Source organism: Rhinatrema bivittatum, chromosome 18, assembly GCF_901001135.1.
Source record: "Rhinatrema bivittatum chromosome 18, aRhiBiv1.1, whole genome shotgun sequence".
Lineage (NCBI taxonomy): Eukaryota > Metazoa > Chordata > Amphibia > Gymnophiona > Rhinatrematidae > Rhinatrema > Rhinatrema bivittatum.
This window is the reverse complement of record NC_042632.1, coordinates 43906979-43925335: the sequence shown is the minus strand read 5'-3', so window position 1 is coordinate 43925335 and position 18357 is coordinate 43906979. Positions and strand designations below refer to the sequence as shown.

Genomic DNA, 18357 nt, shown 5'->3' with positions numbered 1-18357 from the left:
AAAATTAATGCATTGTAACTTTTACTAGAACAATGTCCACTGAGATATATTTATATATATATGATTTAATTTGATAAGAAATCTTTAGAGGCCGACATACCAAAACAAATAGGCAATGCCTTCTTGACTTCTGAACTTTTCCTTTATCTAAATAATTGCAGAGAATGAAATTAGATAGCTCACTTTAACTGCTTCTTCTGCTTTCCTTAGGGAGAGTCTGGGTGCAGCAGCTGATGTCAGTAATGATAAGTGAGCACAGCAAGCTGTTTCCCCCCTTCAAAATGTTTCTCACGCTAGCCTGACTGGGGCACAATGAATCTCAACATGCAGAGAGAAAAACAAAAAGCCTCAGATTTGCAAATCTCTTCTCCCTGCCGCTGACTGCCACAACCAACGCAGCAGAGACAAATTTTTGAGAAGAATGCAGCTTACAATTCATGGCTGGTTAAAAATGTACCAATTCAGAGATGTCCATCAGATTGCCATAAAGAAATCGAGAAGGCCAACAGAGAGGCTGTGCCCTCAGGGGATCTGAGGGAGTGTGTGCACAACAACTACTGCCAGTGGATTTGGCCGCACAAGCTGGAGGCGTCTCCCCATTCCAATCTAGAAGAATCCAAGGCTGAAATAAGATCCACCCTTCAACAAAATGGACTCTTTCCAACTATTTCAAAAGCTTCAAGCAGCTGTGATGAAAACAGAAGTTCAGCAATCTAGGGGAAAGTACAGTAAGCACTTACACACGAGAGTAAAACTTTCCCTATATGACAATGCCGAGATTGATCCTCTGCTAATCTCAGAGGACATGAAGAGCGTGCACACCGGCTCCTGGTCCAGCTCATCTTGTGAAAACATGCTGGAAGAAAACTCAAGTTCTTGTCACTCACCTGGGGCTATCGGCCATGAAGAGGATTTGGATGCTAGCAGGGGGATCCAAGACAACCTGGGACATGGTGCTGTTAGCAAAAGCAGCAGTGAAGTTTTTTCCTCTCCACTCACCAAAGTTCTCTACGGTGTCCTCTTTGTTGGTCTAAACCAACAGATATCGAAGCAAAAAGCAGACTATGAAGCTAAAATTAAAAGGTAAAAGTTCTATTATTGATCTTCAGTACCCTTTCCTTCCTCCAGCTCTTAAGGTGGTTTTTTAAAAATACATAATGCACATATAATTATGCATATAATGTACATTGTATAATGTAATGATTGGTCAGTACAGAACACAACTGCATGGGATTTATTTAGGGTAGGAAGTAGTGTGGTTACTGTTTGTTCATTTGGGTAAGTGGATATAAAAGATGAAACAAGTTAGAGGTGATATTTATTTATGAGAGGATTAAAGAATAATCTTTTTAGTATCATATGTTTACAAAAAACAGTAACAATTCATCAGTTACCAGCCAGTGTACCAGACCATAAAAGCACAAAATGACTATTATATAAGTGATAGGAAGTTACTAAAATTCTTGCCTCAAGGGTTAAAAAGAAATATGTAAGAACAATTAATGCTTGTTAGACAATTATCTGGAAAGTTTTAGGTTATTAACCATCTCAACTGCAATTTTGCCAAGAAGTGTCTTGATTTGATTTAAGCTGGAGTGTTATCAAATATATCTTCTCCTTATCTAGTCTTGTCAGAAAAACAAATTTGAATATTGTACAACTGCTACATCCATTTATTCAATATCACAGCAAATAACACTACAATGCTTATTTCTATTCCCTCAATTAAACATGTAAGTGGCCAATAATTAAGCACTAAGAGCAAGATGCTGTCTGCATTTCCACAAAAACGTTTTCCTTTGACCTGAAGGCAACCCAGCTCTCAAAAGCTAGTTACAAATAGCTTTTGATTTGACCAGCTTAATATAACACTTATTTGTTGACCTTTATTCCTTGTACCCAAGTGGACTAACAACCACTCTACTTTATGCCAGAGACAGACAGACAAAAGGGAGAAAACCCTTCGTGTGCTGCTGCTGCTGCAATATATTTTACACATTTCAAAAATGTAAAAAGATTACATCCTGCTGCTTTCCTTATGAAAGTTGTGGCATTTTTCATGTTTTAGTTTTAACATTGTTCATGTTTATATGCATAAGAAACTCATTTTGTTGAAGTTAATCATTCCTTAACTCATCATTCACTTGTACTAGAATGTTTTGCCGGGTATGAATTTCCAGTGTTTGCAGGTAGGTCTTGGGCTTAATGGAGCCTTGGTCTTACCATACCCAGTATGGCAACTTCTTATATTGCTAACCCTTAAATACTGATTTGACACTTCTCCACTTAGATGGCAAGTTCTTTGGGATTGGGACCCATTATATCTGCATGTATTTTGTGAAGTGCTCTGGTTTCGGGTGCTATATAAATGCCAAAATAAGGAGCTGGTTCAGGAGAGTGAGAATGTGAAGGACTGCAAAATTCTTATTTTCTTCGAAAGGGTCTGCCACCCAGGCTTTTACCTAGAACTGATAGTCTTTCAAAATATAAGATACAAATTGAAGGCTATTTTATAATATTTATTATCAATTATTTGTACAGCATACCCCACATGTATGCAGCGTTAATGGACAATCCCGTCCCCTTGGAGCTTACAATCTATTCAAGACTGACAGACAGGACACACAACAAAAACAGATACAAATAAGAGGCTCTGAGTCAGGACATGAAAGCTATGATAGAAAATGTAAAATAGGAGGAAAGGAAGAAGAAAATGGGAAGAGTCAGAAGGAGTGGTCAGTATGAAATATTCTTGGAGGAACAGATTAAGAGTTAAGGAGCAGTGGACAGGGTAGACCAACCAACCTCTCTCTCTACTGTGTGACTGCATTATGTTTTATTTGTGCTTGTTCTTACTGGGGTTTTTTTGTTCAATTTTTCATTCAGTTGTTCTATTGATTCGATGGCTAGCGTTCTTTGTGACGTACATTGCTTGGAAAAATTTACTATGATCTGTAAAGCGATTTATAAATGTTCCATAATAAATAAATAGAAATACGGATGGAGAAAACCTTGAGGAACCAAGCAAATCATATTGAATCAAGTATTGGCATTTTTATTAAAATGTTAGAAAGGTGTTCTTATGATGATTAATCTGTATGTTTTCATGCTACTTTAATAAAAGATATTTTGCTAAAAAAAAAAAAAATAAAGATGGAAGGGGTGGGAATAGGATACTATTAAAGCCGTTTAGAAAAGCAACTGGAGCAAAATCTATTTATAAAAAGGCAATCTGCCTGGATATTCAACAGTGGGCTTCAGAACAGGGGGATAACCTTCTGTAGACCATGAATCCTGGTACATAAGAGATGGATGGGAAAAGCTAAAATGAGCAAAGGTAGAGAAGAATGAAGAGTTTAATAGCACAATTATAATGATCTTGCTATGAGAATGTACAAAGATTAATCTTGATTATAAAGTGACCTCATACAGCGCCGCTAGTGGCTAATGGCTTTTTAATCATTGGTTACTGTAAAGAGTTAAAGATTCTTCAATACAAAGCTATCATGCACTTATCTGAAAAGCTGGTTAAAGTCCACACTCTGGTCATCCTTCTTAGTAATCCATAATGTGGCAATCTGAATGAAGTCCACAATAAGGTCGGGCTGGGCTTTTTGGTAAAATGTATTGTTTCTGTCCGACACTGCAATGTTTCGGAGGACACTCCTTCTCTTCAGGGAACAAAACGCTTAATGCCAGCAGGATGTGGATTGTGGACGTACCTATAAGATGTGCAACATGAAATCCTTTTATTGATTAAATGCGTTTTAATGTTGTGGCATGAGAAATCGGGAAACACTTACTTGGTCTATGCAGAATGGTCAGTATAAACGCATTTAAATCATTAAAAGGATTTCTTGTTGCACATCTTATAGGTACGTCCACAATCCACATCCTGCTGGCATTAAGCGTTTTGTTCCCTGAGAGAAGGAGTGTCCTCCGAAACATTGCAGTGTCAGACAGAACAATACATTTTATCAAAAAGCCCGGCCCGACCTTACTGTGGACTTCATTCAGATTGCCACCATTATGGATTACTAAGAAGGATGACCAGAGTGTGGACTTTAACCAGCTTTTCAGATAAGTGCATGATAGCTTTGTATTGAAGAATCTTTAACTCTTTACAGTGACCAATGATTAAAAAGCCCTAGCGCTTTCCACAGCTCATTCTAAAAAGCCATTAGCGATGCTATATGAGGTCACTTTATAATCAAGATTAATCTTTGTACATTCTCATAGCAAGATCATTATAATTGTGCTTTTTGACTTATTCATGCTATATCTAGATTTTTTGTGATTTTTGAGTTTAATAAGCAGGCAGATGCAAATACATGGATATGCAATGAAAACTCCAAATTGTACTACATGTACTTTTCCTCAATATTTCAAACTGCATACTGCCTTAACACAAGGCGCATAAGTAACATAGTAATGACAGCAGAAAAAGACCATCTGGTCCATCCAGTCTGCCCAGCAAGCTTACTATGGTTGAAACCTCTGCTCCATGCAGGTTACCCCCAAGCCTTATGTTAAGGGTAGTAATATTTACAATAAAAAAATAAGCAACTGTCAAACCCATAATAAAACTACTGCTAGCAACATTTTTACAGGGTGAGTAGCCTTCTTGATAACTCAGACAACGCTGCTTGAACGGTGCTGTACTTTTGAACTCAGCTGTAGAAGCTTATTACATAGGCACCTAGGGGCCTATGTAGTAAGCATTTTTCCTATGAAGACAAACTAGGAAAAACTCTTTTGTACATCTGGCTATTCTTTGTTCGTGATTAGAGAGTTTCACACTGCTATCAAATGTCAGGATTTTGGAGAGAATATTAACTCTACTGACATTTGATAACATATCCATAGTATTTAATTCCTAAATGCTGATCTTTACTATGTGATTAGCATATAGGAGTTTGTTCAATTTGAGTATATACATAGCATTCCAGAATCCAGGAAAGATGCTAAAGAAATGACATACCAAAAGTATGCATTCATAATGCTGGTTTTCATGTTTAGCGATAAAGTTCTGAAAATGCCCAAACTTAAAAAAAAAATATAAAACTGGAAGTACAACAAGTATTTTAAACCAAAATATCCGTTTAATTTCATAATCACATAATGCATTTTTTCCCCGGGGGAGGGAAGAGGCATCACTATCTTACACATTATATTTTAATGACACAAGGTAACAAAGCAACAATGCTTATAGTTTACAACATTACAGTTTACCAAAAACTGGAAGGTATATGAAGGGGTTAAATTTATTCACAGCCCAAGTAAGGTACAAAAGTCAAAGTTAAAACAGCCTTCCAGTCAATGAATTAACAGAGCTCCAACAAAATAGTTCTAGGATTGTACACCACCTAGACTAGAGTCTGGAATTAGGTGTCCAGTCAATGTAAATATAGTAATAACCAGCCAAACAGTGACTCAGCCTCTGACAAATGATGGAAGAGCAAAGATGCTGTGGCCTGCCATCTAGGATTTCTTAAAAGCCAAGTAAGAGAGATCAAACTGTGTCTATTTACAGATCATTTTTGTCATAACTGTTTACAGTTCCTAGATAAGAATGCAACTAACAAGTTAATGGACCGTACATGCCTGTCAAATTTAGATCTAGATTTCTCAAATAGCTATGAGAGAGAGAGAGAGAGAGAGAGAGAGAGAGACTGACTCTCTGTAGAGTTTCACATATAAGTTAACTATTTATACCACTATAAGAGGGGGCACTAGGAACTCAGGGTGAGGTAGGTTTTTTGTTTTGTTTTTTTTTGGGGGGGAGGGACAGTTTACATGCACAGCCATATGTACAGTTTCCATCACTGAAGATTTTGTGTGATTTGGAGAGATGAAAGGTAAACAAAGAGATTTGTACCATGTTCTCTCTACCTAGCTTGACTGTTGGTTTGTTACATTCATACTTGTGGCCAAGGTGAAATGAGGCACTTAATTATGAGGATCGAAGGGGGTGGTCCCAAAAGGAACTAGGTTTTTTCCCCACAAAAATGGTGATGTATACATGGAATGGTCTCCTACTGGAGGTGGTGAAGGCTAAAACAACAGAAGACAGAAAGCATGGGATAAGCACAAAGGATCCTTAGTTACAAGGATGTGAGTGTAAAGCCCAAGACTGGGCAACTAGATAGTGATTGATAAGAATCACAAGGTCTAACAATTTGTTTTACTACAAAACAACTGGCTCCAGAATTTCAGGACAGGGTGATCCAGGCCTTGTTTTACCCCACTGCATGCAGGGACTTTTAGTTCTGATTTCCCTATTGCATGCCCTAAGAGAAGCAAGACTACAAGTCCCTACATGCAGTGGGGTTAAAATTAGGACTGGATCAGTTTATCCTGAAAATCTGATGCTAGTTGGCAACTCTAGCTCCAGTTCTAGTTTCTACGTAATAAGAAAACTTGCACAGAACTAGCTCACTGGGGGCGGGGAAGGGAGGGGGTGTCAACCTACTTTGGTTTGATATAGAAAGGCAATATATTAACAGGTCGATTCAGAAAAATGCGGGGGAGAGCTGGCGAGCGCCTGCTCTCCCGGCATGCGCACAGACCACTCTCCTGGGCTTGCAATTCAGGAGGGTGGCCTATGCAAATTAGGGCCCGCGGTAAAAGGAGCGGCGGCTGTCAGCGGGTTTGACAGCCGATGCTCAATTTTGCTGGTGTCTGTTCTCAAACCCGCTCACAGCCACGGGTTCGGAAAACGGACGCCGGCATAATTGAGCATCCGTCTTCTGACCTGCGGCCGATTTTTAATTTTAATTTTTACTTTTGGGGCCTCCAACTTAATATCGCCACTTCCACGGCGCCGGCAGAAATTAATGCCAGCCTTTGGGCAGGCGTTAATTTCTGAAAGTAAAATGTGCGGCTTGGCTGCACATTTTACTGTCTGTATCGGGCAGGAATAACTAATAGGGCCATCAACATGCATCTGCATGTTGCGGGTGCTCTTAGTTTTGGTGGGGGGGGGGGGGGGGGTTGGACGCGTGTTTTCGATGCGCTATTACCCCTTACTGAATAAGGGGGTAAAGCTAGCCGTCGAAAATGAGCATCCAAATGCGGGTACTGTATCGGCCTGTAAGAGAATAAAATAAACTAAATTCTTACATGCTGTTATGGGGATAAGTTTACTTTTTTCTATTTTTAATTATCAACCAATTATGCCGCAGAGTGCTTTCAACAAACAAATGTCTAAATTTGCATAGGTGCCAACCCTTTACTTTGCTCATTATTCTGCAGACTTTTACAAAATATTTTTAATGTGCAAATGAATTGCCTTCATAATAATTTTATGGAAAATATTAAAGAAAGGGCAAAAATGATTATATTGTCTTTTTTAATCTGGATCAAACTGAAAACTATTTAATAAACACAAACTCTATCTGTGCAGCTGTCAGAAGCTAAAATGTATAAGCTTAAATGGCTGTCAGGCCAATTTTATGACAGTTGCAGCATGGGAAATGAAATGTAGGAGATCAGGATTTGGTAGGGTTTTGCACTCAGGTACCCTAGGGAGGGAAGAATGATTACCACTCTAAGAATGCCTCTTATTAGCTCTTGAATAACACTGAATGGTTTAGTCAAGTAAAGACTTCCCCTGCAATATTTGGGCAGCAAGTTTGATTAGGATCACATGGGAAGCATCCTAGAGAGGATCTGAGAAGAAACCTAGGAGGAAAATAAGGTTAAAAAGCATAGGAATGAATGACTGTCATACCATATGGACAGATCACGTTCCTTAGAGAGAACTAACATTCCGAGGGAAAACAAAATAATTCTTGGGTGTGTTCACCTCTAAACCAACATTTTTTTTTTCCAGTGACATACGCAACACTTCAGGCTTTATCAAAATACTACTTATATGCAAACTGTATATCCTACTTGAACACAACTTCCAATTTTATGTGCAGAAACCTTTTGAAAATGATCCCACATGTATAGTTCATTATCAAAGCAAGAAATCTTTAATTTTTGATCCTGCATATTTAGGGATCTTCCTTTCTCCCAGGAATTTATCAGTGTTTATTACAAGAACAAAACAAAAAAAAAAACAAAACAAAACACATTTTAGCCATTGATTTCTCCCATTTTTTGTCTTGTGGGAACCCCCCCCCCAGGAAATATAAAATAAAAACTGAAAATGAAGGTCCCTATGCATATTTTAGGAAGTTTCTGGTGGATAAGGACTCCTAGAGAGATCTTGAATGACTGAGTTGCTTGGCTACCAGTGAGGATAGTCAGGAGTGTGGAGCTAATGAAGTTAATCCTAGGCTGCTTGACATTAGATCTTTCCACCAGTGGTGTAGCCACGGATGGGCCTGGGTGAGCTGTGGCTCAGGCCCACCCAATCAGCATTGCCCGGTGGCCCAAGAAAAAAGGCCTGTCACAGGGCCGTAGCGGACACACTGGGCAAGAGGAGGAAAAAGTCCATGAGACCGACAGTGGACCCCATCCCACCATGGCCAAGGAAGAGGCCCGCGAGGCCATCTGTGAGCCCCATCCCACCAGCAGCCAAGAAGAGGAAGAGGTCCCTGCTGCCACCAAGAAAAGAAGTAGAACCGGGAGGCCAGTAGTCAAAGAAAAAAAAACCCATCTCACCAGAAGGCGTCTGTTCTCCTGCTCCTCCACGTGTGCCAGTCCTGCACATTCAAAACCCATGCGGCCAGTAAGTGCTCTATGCTGATCTCGTGCATCGCGAGATCAGCATAGAGGAGTGCTAGCCGCATGAGTTTGAATACTGCAGGCACACACAAGAGAAGCAGCAGCAGAACAGGCTCCCCCTTTTGCTACTGATGGGGAGCACCCCTGGGTGTGGGTGTGCACGTGAGAATGGTAGGCTGCCTCTGGGTGTGTGTGCGAACCTGCCTAGGGGGTTCGGGTGCGTGAGAGAGAGAGAGCATGTGGGAGTGAACTTGTATATGTGGGAGCTGGCCTGTGAGAGAGCATGTGGGAGTGGCAGCCTTCATATGAGTGAGAACCGGTGTGTGTGTATATGTATGTATGGAAGTGGGAGCAGGAGCCTGCATGTGAGAGTGAGAGCCCGTGTGTGTGTTTGTGGGAGCAAGAGCCTATGTGAAAGAGCATGAGAGAGAGGGCCTGTGTATGTGAAAGAACAAGGACCAGTGGGATCCTGTATGAGAGAAAGTGTGTGTGTAAAAGTGCGAGAGAGTCTGTGTGTGTTTATAAAGGAGTAAGGAAAAAAACAGACAGAATAAGAGATCCTGAAAAAAGAACAAGGAAAAGACAGACAAGGGGGAAAAAAGGGAGACTGGGACCAACTGATTAGAAAAATAAGATCAGATAACATACATAAAAAAAATTATTTTGCCTTTCAGCGATTGGAATATGCCATCTTTTGGAATGTGCATTTCTTATATATTTGTATTTTGCTTTTTCTTCAGTATTCCAGTGCTCACAGTCTGTTTTCTCAGGCTTTCCATTTCAGTTTTGACTGTATATTTGTTTCTAATTTGTAGACCCTTATTCTGTGTTAGGTAAGGGTCTGTCTGTTGCGCATGTGTCAGATGCAGTATTTTGGCTAGCATGTAGTTTCTCTGTAGGGATTTGTAGCAGTTTGGTTTGTTCTGTTTGCCCATTAGCTAGTGTATTAGTGTTCTAGGGCCTGATATAGGGGTAAATTTTAAAAGCCCTGCGCACATAAATCCAGCCGGATTTACGCCCGCAGGGGACTTGCGCGCCGGCGCACCTATGTTGCATAGGCCAACGGTGCGCGCAAAGCCCCAGGACACGCGTAAGTCCCGGGGCTTTGCTTGGGGGGGGGCGTGTCGGGAGCAGCGCGGCATTCGGGGGCGGGCCATGAGCGTGGTGCCGGCCCGGGGGCATTCCGGGGCCGAGGCCTCCGAAACAGCCCCCGGGCTGGGGAATGACGAGCCGGCAGCCGGCCGAGGCAGGCGTAACTTGTCCAACAAAGGTGTGGGGGGGGGAGGGGGGATTTAGTTAGAGATGGGGGGGGGGGAAGCCGGGGGGGCCGGAAAAAAAGTTTCCTTGAAGGGAACGGGGAAAGCCTTCGGGGCTCCCCTCGGGCTCGTCACACGCAAGATGCTCGTGTGCACCACCTTGCGCGTGCCAACCCCAGATTTTATAACATGCGTGCGGCAGAGCGCACGTTATAAAATCGGGCGTAGATTTGTTCGCGCTGGGTTGCGCGAACAAATCTACGCCCGTGCATATGTTTTAAGATCTGCCCCATAATGTTTGCCTTACTGCCTTTTCATAGATAAGGTTGCTGCAGTTTGAGGCCAGAGAGTTACTGCTGTTACGGTATGGTAAGGTTCTAGTTATTTATTTATTTGCAGGGTTTGTTACTTCACAAAGTGTTTGGTAGTGAAGGAAATGTGCTTTGCTGTCACTGAAGTGACACCGGAATTTGAATTTTTTTTTTTTGCATGTTCTAGTTTTGTTCTGCACCTGTTGCAAATCTTTTTATGATGATTATTATGATTATTGCTGTTTTATTGTAGTCATGCATTTTTGAAAAGGATTCATAAAAGAATGTTGATATTTGTTACATGATTGAATCTGTTTCTGAAGTGTTTAGTTTTTACACGATGCTGTGTAACCTCAATAAATAATACAAATTAATATAGATTAATAAGGCATTTTTAATATTGGTAAGTGCTTGAAGTAATAGAATTAAAATATTTTAAAATGTCACTCATGCATGATGGCTGTTGCAAACTACTGTGAAATCCATTGTGGGGTGCATGCAAAAGGGTAGATTTTAAAACATATGGATGTGGCTATTTTATAACATGCGCGCGTGGGCAAGCGCATGTTATAAGTTTCCCGCGTGCTGGATTTTTGTGTCTGTGCGCGCATGTGCGGGCAGATGACCTGCTCTATGCGCGGGGGGGGGGGGGGGGGGGGGCTATTTTTCAAATTATGCATGGAGACGTAATCTGCATTTTTCCCAGGTCCCAAACCCTATCCTTCCTCCCTCTTCCCCGTCCCCACAAACAAGGCTTTTAAAATCCAGGCTTAAGCCATTATTTATCAATAAGAGTACAACTAGTAAGGCCTAGATCTGTATGTCTACTGCCCACTCATGGTAACCTTGGACCCCCCCCTCAAAAATTCAGTTCTGGCTATGTCACTGCTTTTCCCCCACTCTCCCTCGTTTATAGACTTCAAACTTTCCATGGCGATATTTACATGTTAGGACATGCTCATTTTTCCTATATTTCTTTCTATACAAAATTTCTGTACATAGTTTGATTTTTCTTTAATATTTCATTGTAATTGTAAATTGTGTTTAAAAAAAAAAAAAAAAAGATTCTGAGCTCAGTTTTGCTTTAGCTCTGCTTCTTTCCACAGTTTGGAGCAAGAGAACGATGAGCTGCAGCTAGAGATTGAAGACCTGCACTCCAATCTCGAGCAGCAAAGGAAGTGGTACGGCATTGTGGAGATTAAAATGCGGAATGCTGAAAGAGCAAAGGAAGATGCAGAAAGAAGAAATGAAATGCTCCAACAAGAAATGGAGAAATTCTTTGACACGTTTAGGGACTTAACGAACGAAGTGAAGAAGACAGAGCAAATTGTTCAGAATTTCTAATCCAAATGCATTCTTTAAATTTAAAACAGCAATGAATCCTAACCATGTTCAAATGTAGTATTAAGATTTTCCATGCTGCACTGTAAACTTTCAAAACTATTTTTTCTTTTATAGAATGTTGAAGTAATAACTGATATTGAATTTCTTTGCTTACACAGATGGCAATATATCCTTTATTGCTTCACAGCAAAAAAAAAAAACCAAAAAAAACCCAACTCATTTTTAATAGCAGATTTCGTATTGTTAAAAGGTTAACTTCCTCCCACCTTTGAGGGAGGCATTGTGTATCTGACTACTTACTGTAGTTTTACACATGGAATAGTTGATAGTACATCTATTCTATATGAGTGCTTGGGTCATTCTTTATTCTGTGATGTGGGCCCACCACATGCGATACCAGCCGCATCTTGGCAGTATTAAAAGTTAGGGGAAGGGGAGGAGTGTGGGCGAAGTTTGGGCAGAGTTATCTCCCAACAGCGCTGCGGGCGATAATGCTTTTCACATTATAGCTGGAAGCACAGCGGGAAATAAACTGAACCTTGGGGGGGAGTGTCGGGAGCAGCGCGGCATTCGGGGGCGGGCCATGAGCGTGGTGCCGCCCCGGAATGCTATAAATATAGCAGAATGATGAATCTACGGGTTAGTCAGGTAGTATTCGATGTTTTAGCAAACCACTTTTAATAAGAACATCAGAAATGTGTCCAACTAATATGTCTTGCATTGTGATGTACTCTTATCAACACTATATAAAACTTACTATAATGAGTGGGTAGACAATTTGAGATTTTGTTGTTGATACTTGCTGACACTTTAATTTTTGAAAACTGCACTATAAGAAAAAGAATACATTTCTTTCAGGGGTATAATGAGAAAAAACTAGCTGTGGTATTAATAAAAGCAAAGCATGGCACATAAAAAAAAGTTCTTGCGGAAATCCTATCACTACTATGATTCATGCAGCTTTCCATTCATTCCTTATGTAAGTTTGTTTCTTCTCCCCGAAACAGCACGTCTGTCTTTTCCTTTTCAAAAGAGCACAGTGCAGAACTTTGCCTTTACCAATAGCAGAGGTCAGTACCCTTTCAGAAACCTTCAAAATCCAAACAAGGCAACCATATGAAAAACATTCGGCAATTTTATAAAGAATGCCAAGACAAGAGGTACCCAAAAGGTTGGGGTTTGCTTTTTTTTTTTTAATAAACTGTAAAACAAGTAAACAAATCTTAGTTTCTCTTCTCCAACTAAACAAGCATCTGTTTCAAGGAGTTGTAGGCCTCCGCAAATCATTTTAGGTCTAAATGTCATAAAATGAATAAAAGCCTTATTCATGAGCATGAAGAAAGCGACATCATTGATGTTAAAACAAAAAAAGCTGCACAATCAGCTCCCCGGCAGCGGTTGTCCTTACATATGTTTTTCTATAGAAACAATATGGGTAATAAGAGTAAAATAATGGAAGGAAATGTCAGATACCCACTTTAGTTGCCTCTGTTGGTGGAAAAAGTAACATCACTATTAATGCGAAGCACGCACCAGCTTACCTCTGGGGCTTAATCATTGTGCCTCTGTATTTATATTTTTTGTATTATCTGTTTTTTAGAAATTGTTTTTATTCTTTTAATTATGGTTACTGTAAAGCGCTTTGAATCCCCTGACTAAGCAGTATATGTTTTTCTGAAGGGAGTAACTTGAGGTAAAAGACAAAATGATTTCTTGAGCTTAACTACAAAAGGGTAAATGCAAGTTTTGCAATTTGGCAATGTTTTTGGATTCTGTTCCCTCTTTGAAAAAAACAAAACAAAACTGTAGATCAGAGGGAATCTCCTTGGGATGGTTCAGAAAAGCTTCCTTCTCCCTAGGCCCTCCTCGCTAGGAGACATTGTGGTATGGACTGGGGAATGACTCCTTCTAGAAGAGGACAACACTGGGAGCTATGGAAGGGAGAGGATCTCCTCTAGACCTATGCATGGGTATGCCTTATTCTACTAGTACTACTAATGATTTCTATAGCGCTACTAGTCAAACAGTGCAGTGCAGAAACACATGAGAGAGAGTCACTGCTCATGGACCTTGCAAGCTAGTCAAGATACTTCAGGAATTTATTATATAAAACCTGGTTAAAATTAACAAGATTATGAATAGGGAGAGCCAGGTTCAAGATTCACCAGCAGTCTCAAAAGATTAGGTAAAATTTGAATTTGGCTAGGCTACAAAACCTGCCCTACCTAGGAAAGGGTACAGAAGGGAAGTTCACCAATCATAAGAATTTAGTCAATCTGATCTGATTATTTTCTTTGCATTATGAAAACCAGAGCTCCCCTAGATCAAAGAGTTATTTAAAAACAACATTAGTGGTGGGCACAATATCATCATCCTTTTATGGCAAAATGAGCTAGTCTCTATTGGGCTGTAGTATTCTCTCTTCCCTGGCAAATAAGAGAAGTTTCAGAAATTCAGCGAGTGAGAACTACATGAGAACCCTTCCAAAGCTGCTAGCAAGCCACAAGGAATGTGCTCGGATTAATGATGTTAGAGAAATAAGTCTCTTATAGCTATTACATAGAGTACATTTTCAAATCGCAAAAAAGCAGCACTTCAGTAGGTCAAAGCAGTAATAGAAAATTAGGTCCTCATGTTTATTTCCAAATTCAGACAAGGATCTCTTCAATGTCTGATCAAAGAATAACAAAACAAAACACATTTACCCTTTAATCAAACTCAATCTAAAATATGTAACTCATATTGCTTATCTATAAAAAAAATTAAAAATCTCAACTACTGCACCATTTTTATTAATTTGAGAGAGAGACCTTCTGTTACAGGTATAGCAGCAAGACATGCCTGCTAAAATCTGATGCAATACTGTAAGCTACTTTCCCAGTAGCACTGGAGAGACTATTGCGTATCAGTCACTTGATCTGCTATGCTCTGGGACTGTAGTTACAAGAGAATTGAGCAAGATATTGGAGGAGAATGAGAAACACGTTGCCTACATCACTAGCCATTGTTGCAGTTTCCAAGCAAGCAACGGTTTATTTAAAAGGAGGCCCACTTGAACAAAAGTACTCCCTCTGAAAGATATTTTCCATCACAAGAGAAAATTAAGAAACGTAAAATATAGATTATATTACTATACTTTATGCCAGTGTGAATCATGTTACTGAGGTTGTGGTGGAAGTGCATAAGAGAAAGAAAAAACAACAACTCTGCAGTAATTAACACAACAGACTTCTTCAGTAGTTTTAGGTCCAAATATTTATTTCATTGTTTTACATTGACTTTAGTATGGAGGTTCCAAGACAAACTGTTTTTCTTTTAAAGGATCTAATTTCAGCTGAGGCTACACCCAGGAATTCAGAGTTAAACTATTAACAGCATTCTTTATGAAAACCATAGCCTACTTGAAGTCAGTCTTAAAAAAAACAAAAGGACAATTGCCAAAATTAAAAAAAAAAAAAAAAAAAAGTACTTTCTATGTGTTCACTTTTTAACATTAAAATCCAGCATAAGAGACAAAATGGGCATAACCATTACACCGAACATTCCCCTATTGTACAAGCATCAAAAATGAAGAATTGTGAATGACAAATCCTAGTTTTAGCAGGCAGCAAAGGTAAGTGAACGTAACTACACAGTTAGACTTCAAAGCACAATTTAATCTGAAACTACAAGTAGTAGGAAAAATGAAGGCCACATGCTGTGCAAATTGAGATACTTGTATTAGGGCTTGATGCTATTTTATGATACATCACAACTATTCAAAGTACACCCGGGGTGGCAGGGAACACACGTTTTATTTTTGAGGCAACATTGTCATTATCTAACCCGTGAGACAATTCAATACTGCATTTGATAAGGTTATTTAAAAAAATTCTATTTAAGAAATAAAATGTGACAAAATAAAACTAATGGAAATTAAAGTAGACTTTCAGTAAGATTTTAACATGACAACTGCAATGGATGCCAGTATTTCTTTGTGGCAGGTACAGTAGGCAAAACAGTCATTTGAAAGTGTAACGTACAAACAGAAGGGACAGTATGTAATTTCGGAGAAAGGTTTGAACATGTATGAAAGGTTCTCTTTGTGCAAAACTGCAAGCACCCTTTTGCGAACAAAATCTAAGAAGCCTAATTTTAAAAGTTGACGAAATAAGGAATATTTCATACGTTTATCATTCTGCTACTTGATTTTTTTTTATTGATGCCATTTTTAAAAAGAAAAAAAAATACTATAGTCCAGTCAAATAGTTTTGAACTGGATGTCTATCAGTACAATAAGTTAATGGGGATAAATGTCATTCAATGAGCTTCAGAAATACATAATAATGCCAGTTTTAAGACCATATAGATTACAGACAACATGCTCTTCAAAAATCCATGAAAGTAAAATAAGAACTATGGCATTCAAAACCGTGCCAAACACCATTAGATTCAGTTCTGTCAGCTCCAAATCTTAAAAACAAAAAAAACTCCTAAATGAGCTCAACTTGAATTGCATATAAATACATTTCACCAGCAACATGGTCAAGCAATTCTGGGCTCAGATTTCAAGTATTTGTACACCACATATCCAAGCAGGAGGAGCACAGACTGCAAAAGAGACCAAACTGGCAATCTGGATGGGTTTATTCTGGCACAGGAAAGCCATGCATATAAAGGGCCCCGGGCAAGCTGGAAAGAGGCTTTTCGATTTAAGTTTAGCTTGGCTTTTTCCAAGCTTATTAAGCTCATCACCTGAGGGGGGTCGAGGTTTCAATTCTAGCATCTGATATTTAGGAGAGATATTGACTTACTGCGATATAAGTTATTAACCTGAGCTTCCAGGAACTGAAATTATGAGACTGCAGAGGGCATAACTAGTCCAGTTTCCAGTTTATATCTGTAGGTTCAACATTTTACATGTTTAAATATCTAAAACAAAAGAAATATACAGAAAATTTAAAGTAAAAGAACAAAGCATGGAAAATAATTTCGAACAAAATACTGCAAAATAGGAAATGGCGGTATGAGACTTTTAGCTAGAGGATTTTTTTTTTTTAGGCTTAACAGAACGATCAACTTTTTAGTGTTAAAACGTTTCATAGGCCTCCAATGTTACGACCTTTTTTTTTCATAATCCCACACGCTAATATTCATTTTAAAGGTTAATTTTAAAATTCCCGTGCTCGCCAAAGCCCCAGGAGATACGCGCACAAGTCGGGTCAGAGCATGCAGAGAGGCTTTTATAAGCTGCCTACATATACGCGTATCTCCCGCTTGCGCACAAGTCAAAAAGGTTTTTTTTTAAAGGGGCGGGGGCGTGTCAGAAAAAACCCAAGAGATGTGAGCGTAAATAATTATGCGCTCAGGTGCAGGCCAGGGTCGCCAGCTGTATAACTTTACTACTGCTATGGATGGCGTGTAACTAATTAAGAAAAAAAAAAACTAGGCTAGTCAGTGGGGTTTTAAGAGTAGAGGCTAACAGGGGAGAGGGGAGGCTATTAAACTAGGGGGTTGGAAAGTTATATCGCTTTGCTGGGATAACTGAGAAAATTCCCTATGGAGTCGGCACGCGTCCCTTATAAAAATTCTCCCTCTTACACGGTAGATGCATTTGCATGCACTTGCCTGCGTCCACTTAAAACTGCACACGCATGTACATGCATCCAGTCTATTTTATACTATGTGCGCATGTTATAAAAACGGAAGCATATCTGGACACCAGCCAGCAAATCGTGCACATCTGTTTAAGTTACTGCCTTTGTGTTTGTACTACCAGTTGCAACTGTGGAACCATTTCAAGCACCAATATTTTTTATTCTTCAATTCATGTACTACAAATGTATTACTCTGGTTATAGCTAGTCTTTTTTTTTTTTTTTTTCTTGTTGAATACTGTAAATTAGTGCCACCATCTACAATTATAGCAGTGAAGTAGAATATAAATATTTGCCTCTTTTATGACCAGATATCGAATAAATACAGAATTTCAGATTAGCTGACATCAGAGCCAATGAAGTGGGAATTCTTTACAATGATTCTATACTTTGTCCCAATTCATGTATTTATAGGTATCTATTTTAACCAAGAGGCCCAACATCCATGAACTCCATTACAGGTCTGGACCCCAAGTTAGCATCAAGCCTTGACAAAATCCATATTACACAGATTTGGTTTAGTTTTTATAAAATAATTATATTGAAAGGGTTTCCTCTCCTTCTGGGTACCATCTGGCTGAATACACAATCCAAAATGAAATAGTCCTAGCAAAATACTTGCATATTGCTGCCCAAACATCACTCATGTCTGAACCTGCAGAACATGTTCACTAAGGCTTTGTCTGCACGAACTTGTGTCATTTGAGAATATTTGTATGGACGGCTGAAATTCTGAAAAACTAAGACATTCCTGGTTTCTGCCATAGTGAGGCAAGACATTTTGCCAATACTGGAAGACAAACTTGTAAATCATTCTTTTAAGATGCATTTTATAAAAGGAGCATTACTGATCCAACGTGCTTGATCTAACACTTTAAATAATGAGATTCTAACCCTGAGACTAAAACAGTAATTTCTAAGACAGTATGTTTTACACAAAATAGTAAAAATATAGCAGAAAAAAATTATAATTAAACTATCAGAATAAATTTATTAGCATCAAGCACAAATATAAATATATATATATTTTTTCTCATTGGAATGTTTTGTTTGAAAATCCATTTGTGAAATTTTGAAACCAGATTAAAGACAGGATGCCAACAGAAAAAAGAAATATGTCTTAGAGTCCTTTTTG

General features: G+C 39.1%; 2 protein-coding genes across 2 annotated transcripts in view; one reads left to right on the top strand and one right to left on the bottom strand.

The window, feature by feature from the left end:
• The first annotated feature begins 298 nt into the window (after positions 1-298).
• On the top strand, positions 299-11813 carry LOC115079834 (rho GTPase-activating protein 24-like). Its single transcript, XM_029583731.1, has 2 exons — positions 299-1083; positions 11350-11813. Exons 1-2 carry the CDS (start codon positions 650-652, stop codon positions 11585-11587), a joined length of 672 nt encoding a protein of 223 aa, XP_029439591.1. The 5' UTR covers positions 299-649; the 3' UTR covers positions 11588-11813.
• Positions 11814-14817: 3004 nt separating this feature from the next.
• The window catches only part of MAPK9 (mitogen-activated protein kinase 9), a 61165-nt gene continuing 57625 nt past the window's right edge, over positions 14818-18357 (bottom strand). The window contains exon 13 of the transcript XR_003853394.1: positions 14818-16498. The gene's annotated coding sequence lies outside the window, so the exon portion shown is untranslated. The remainder of the gene's footprint in view (positions 16499-18357) is intronic.

Bases quoted from the DNA above. Each gene is read 5' to 3' on its own strand.
- LOC115079834 (XM_029583731.1), top strand. From the start codon at position 650: ATGGACTCTTTCCAACTATTTCAAAAGCTTCAAGCAGCTGTGATGAAA. The intron at 1,084-11,349 runs GTAAAAGTTCTA...TTCTTTCCACAG, and splicing joins TATGAAGCTAAAATTAAAAG to TTTGGAGCAAGAGAACGATG.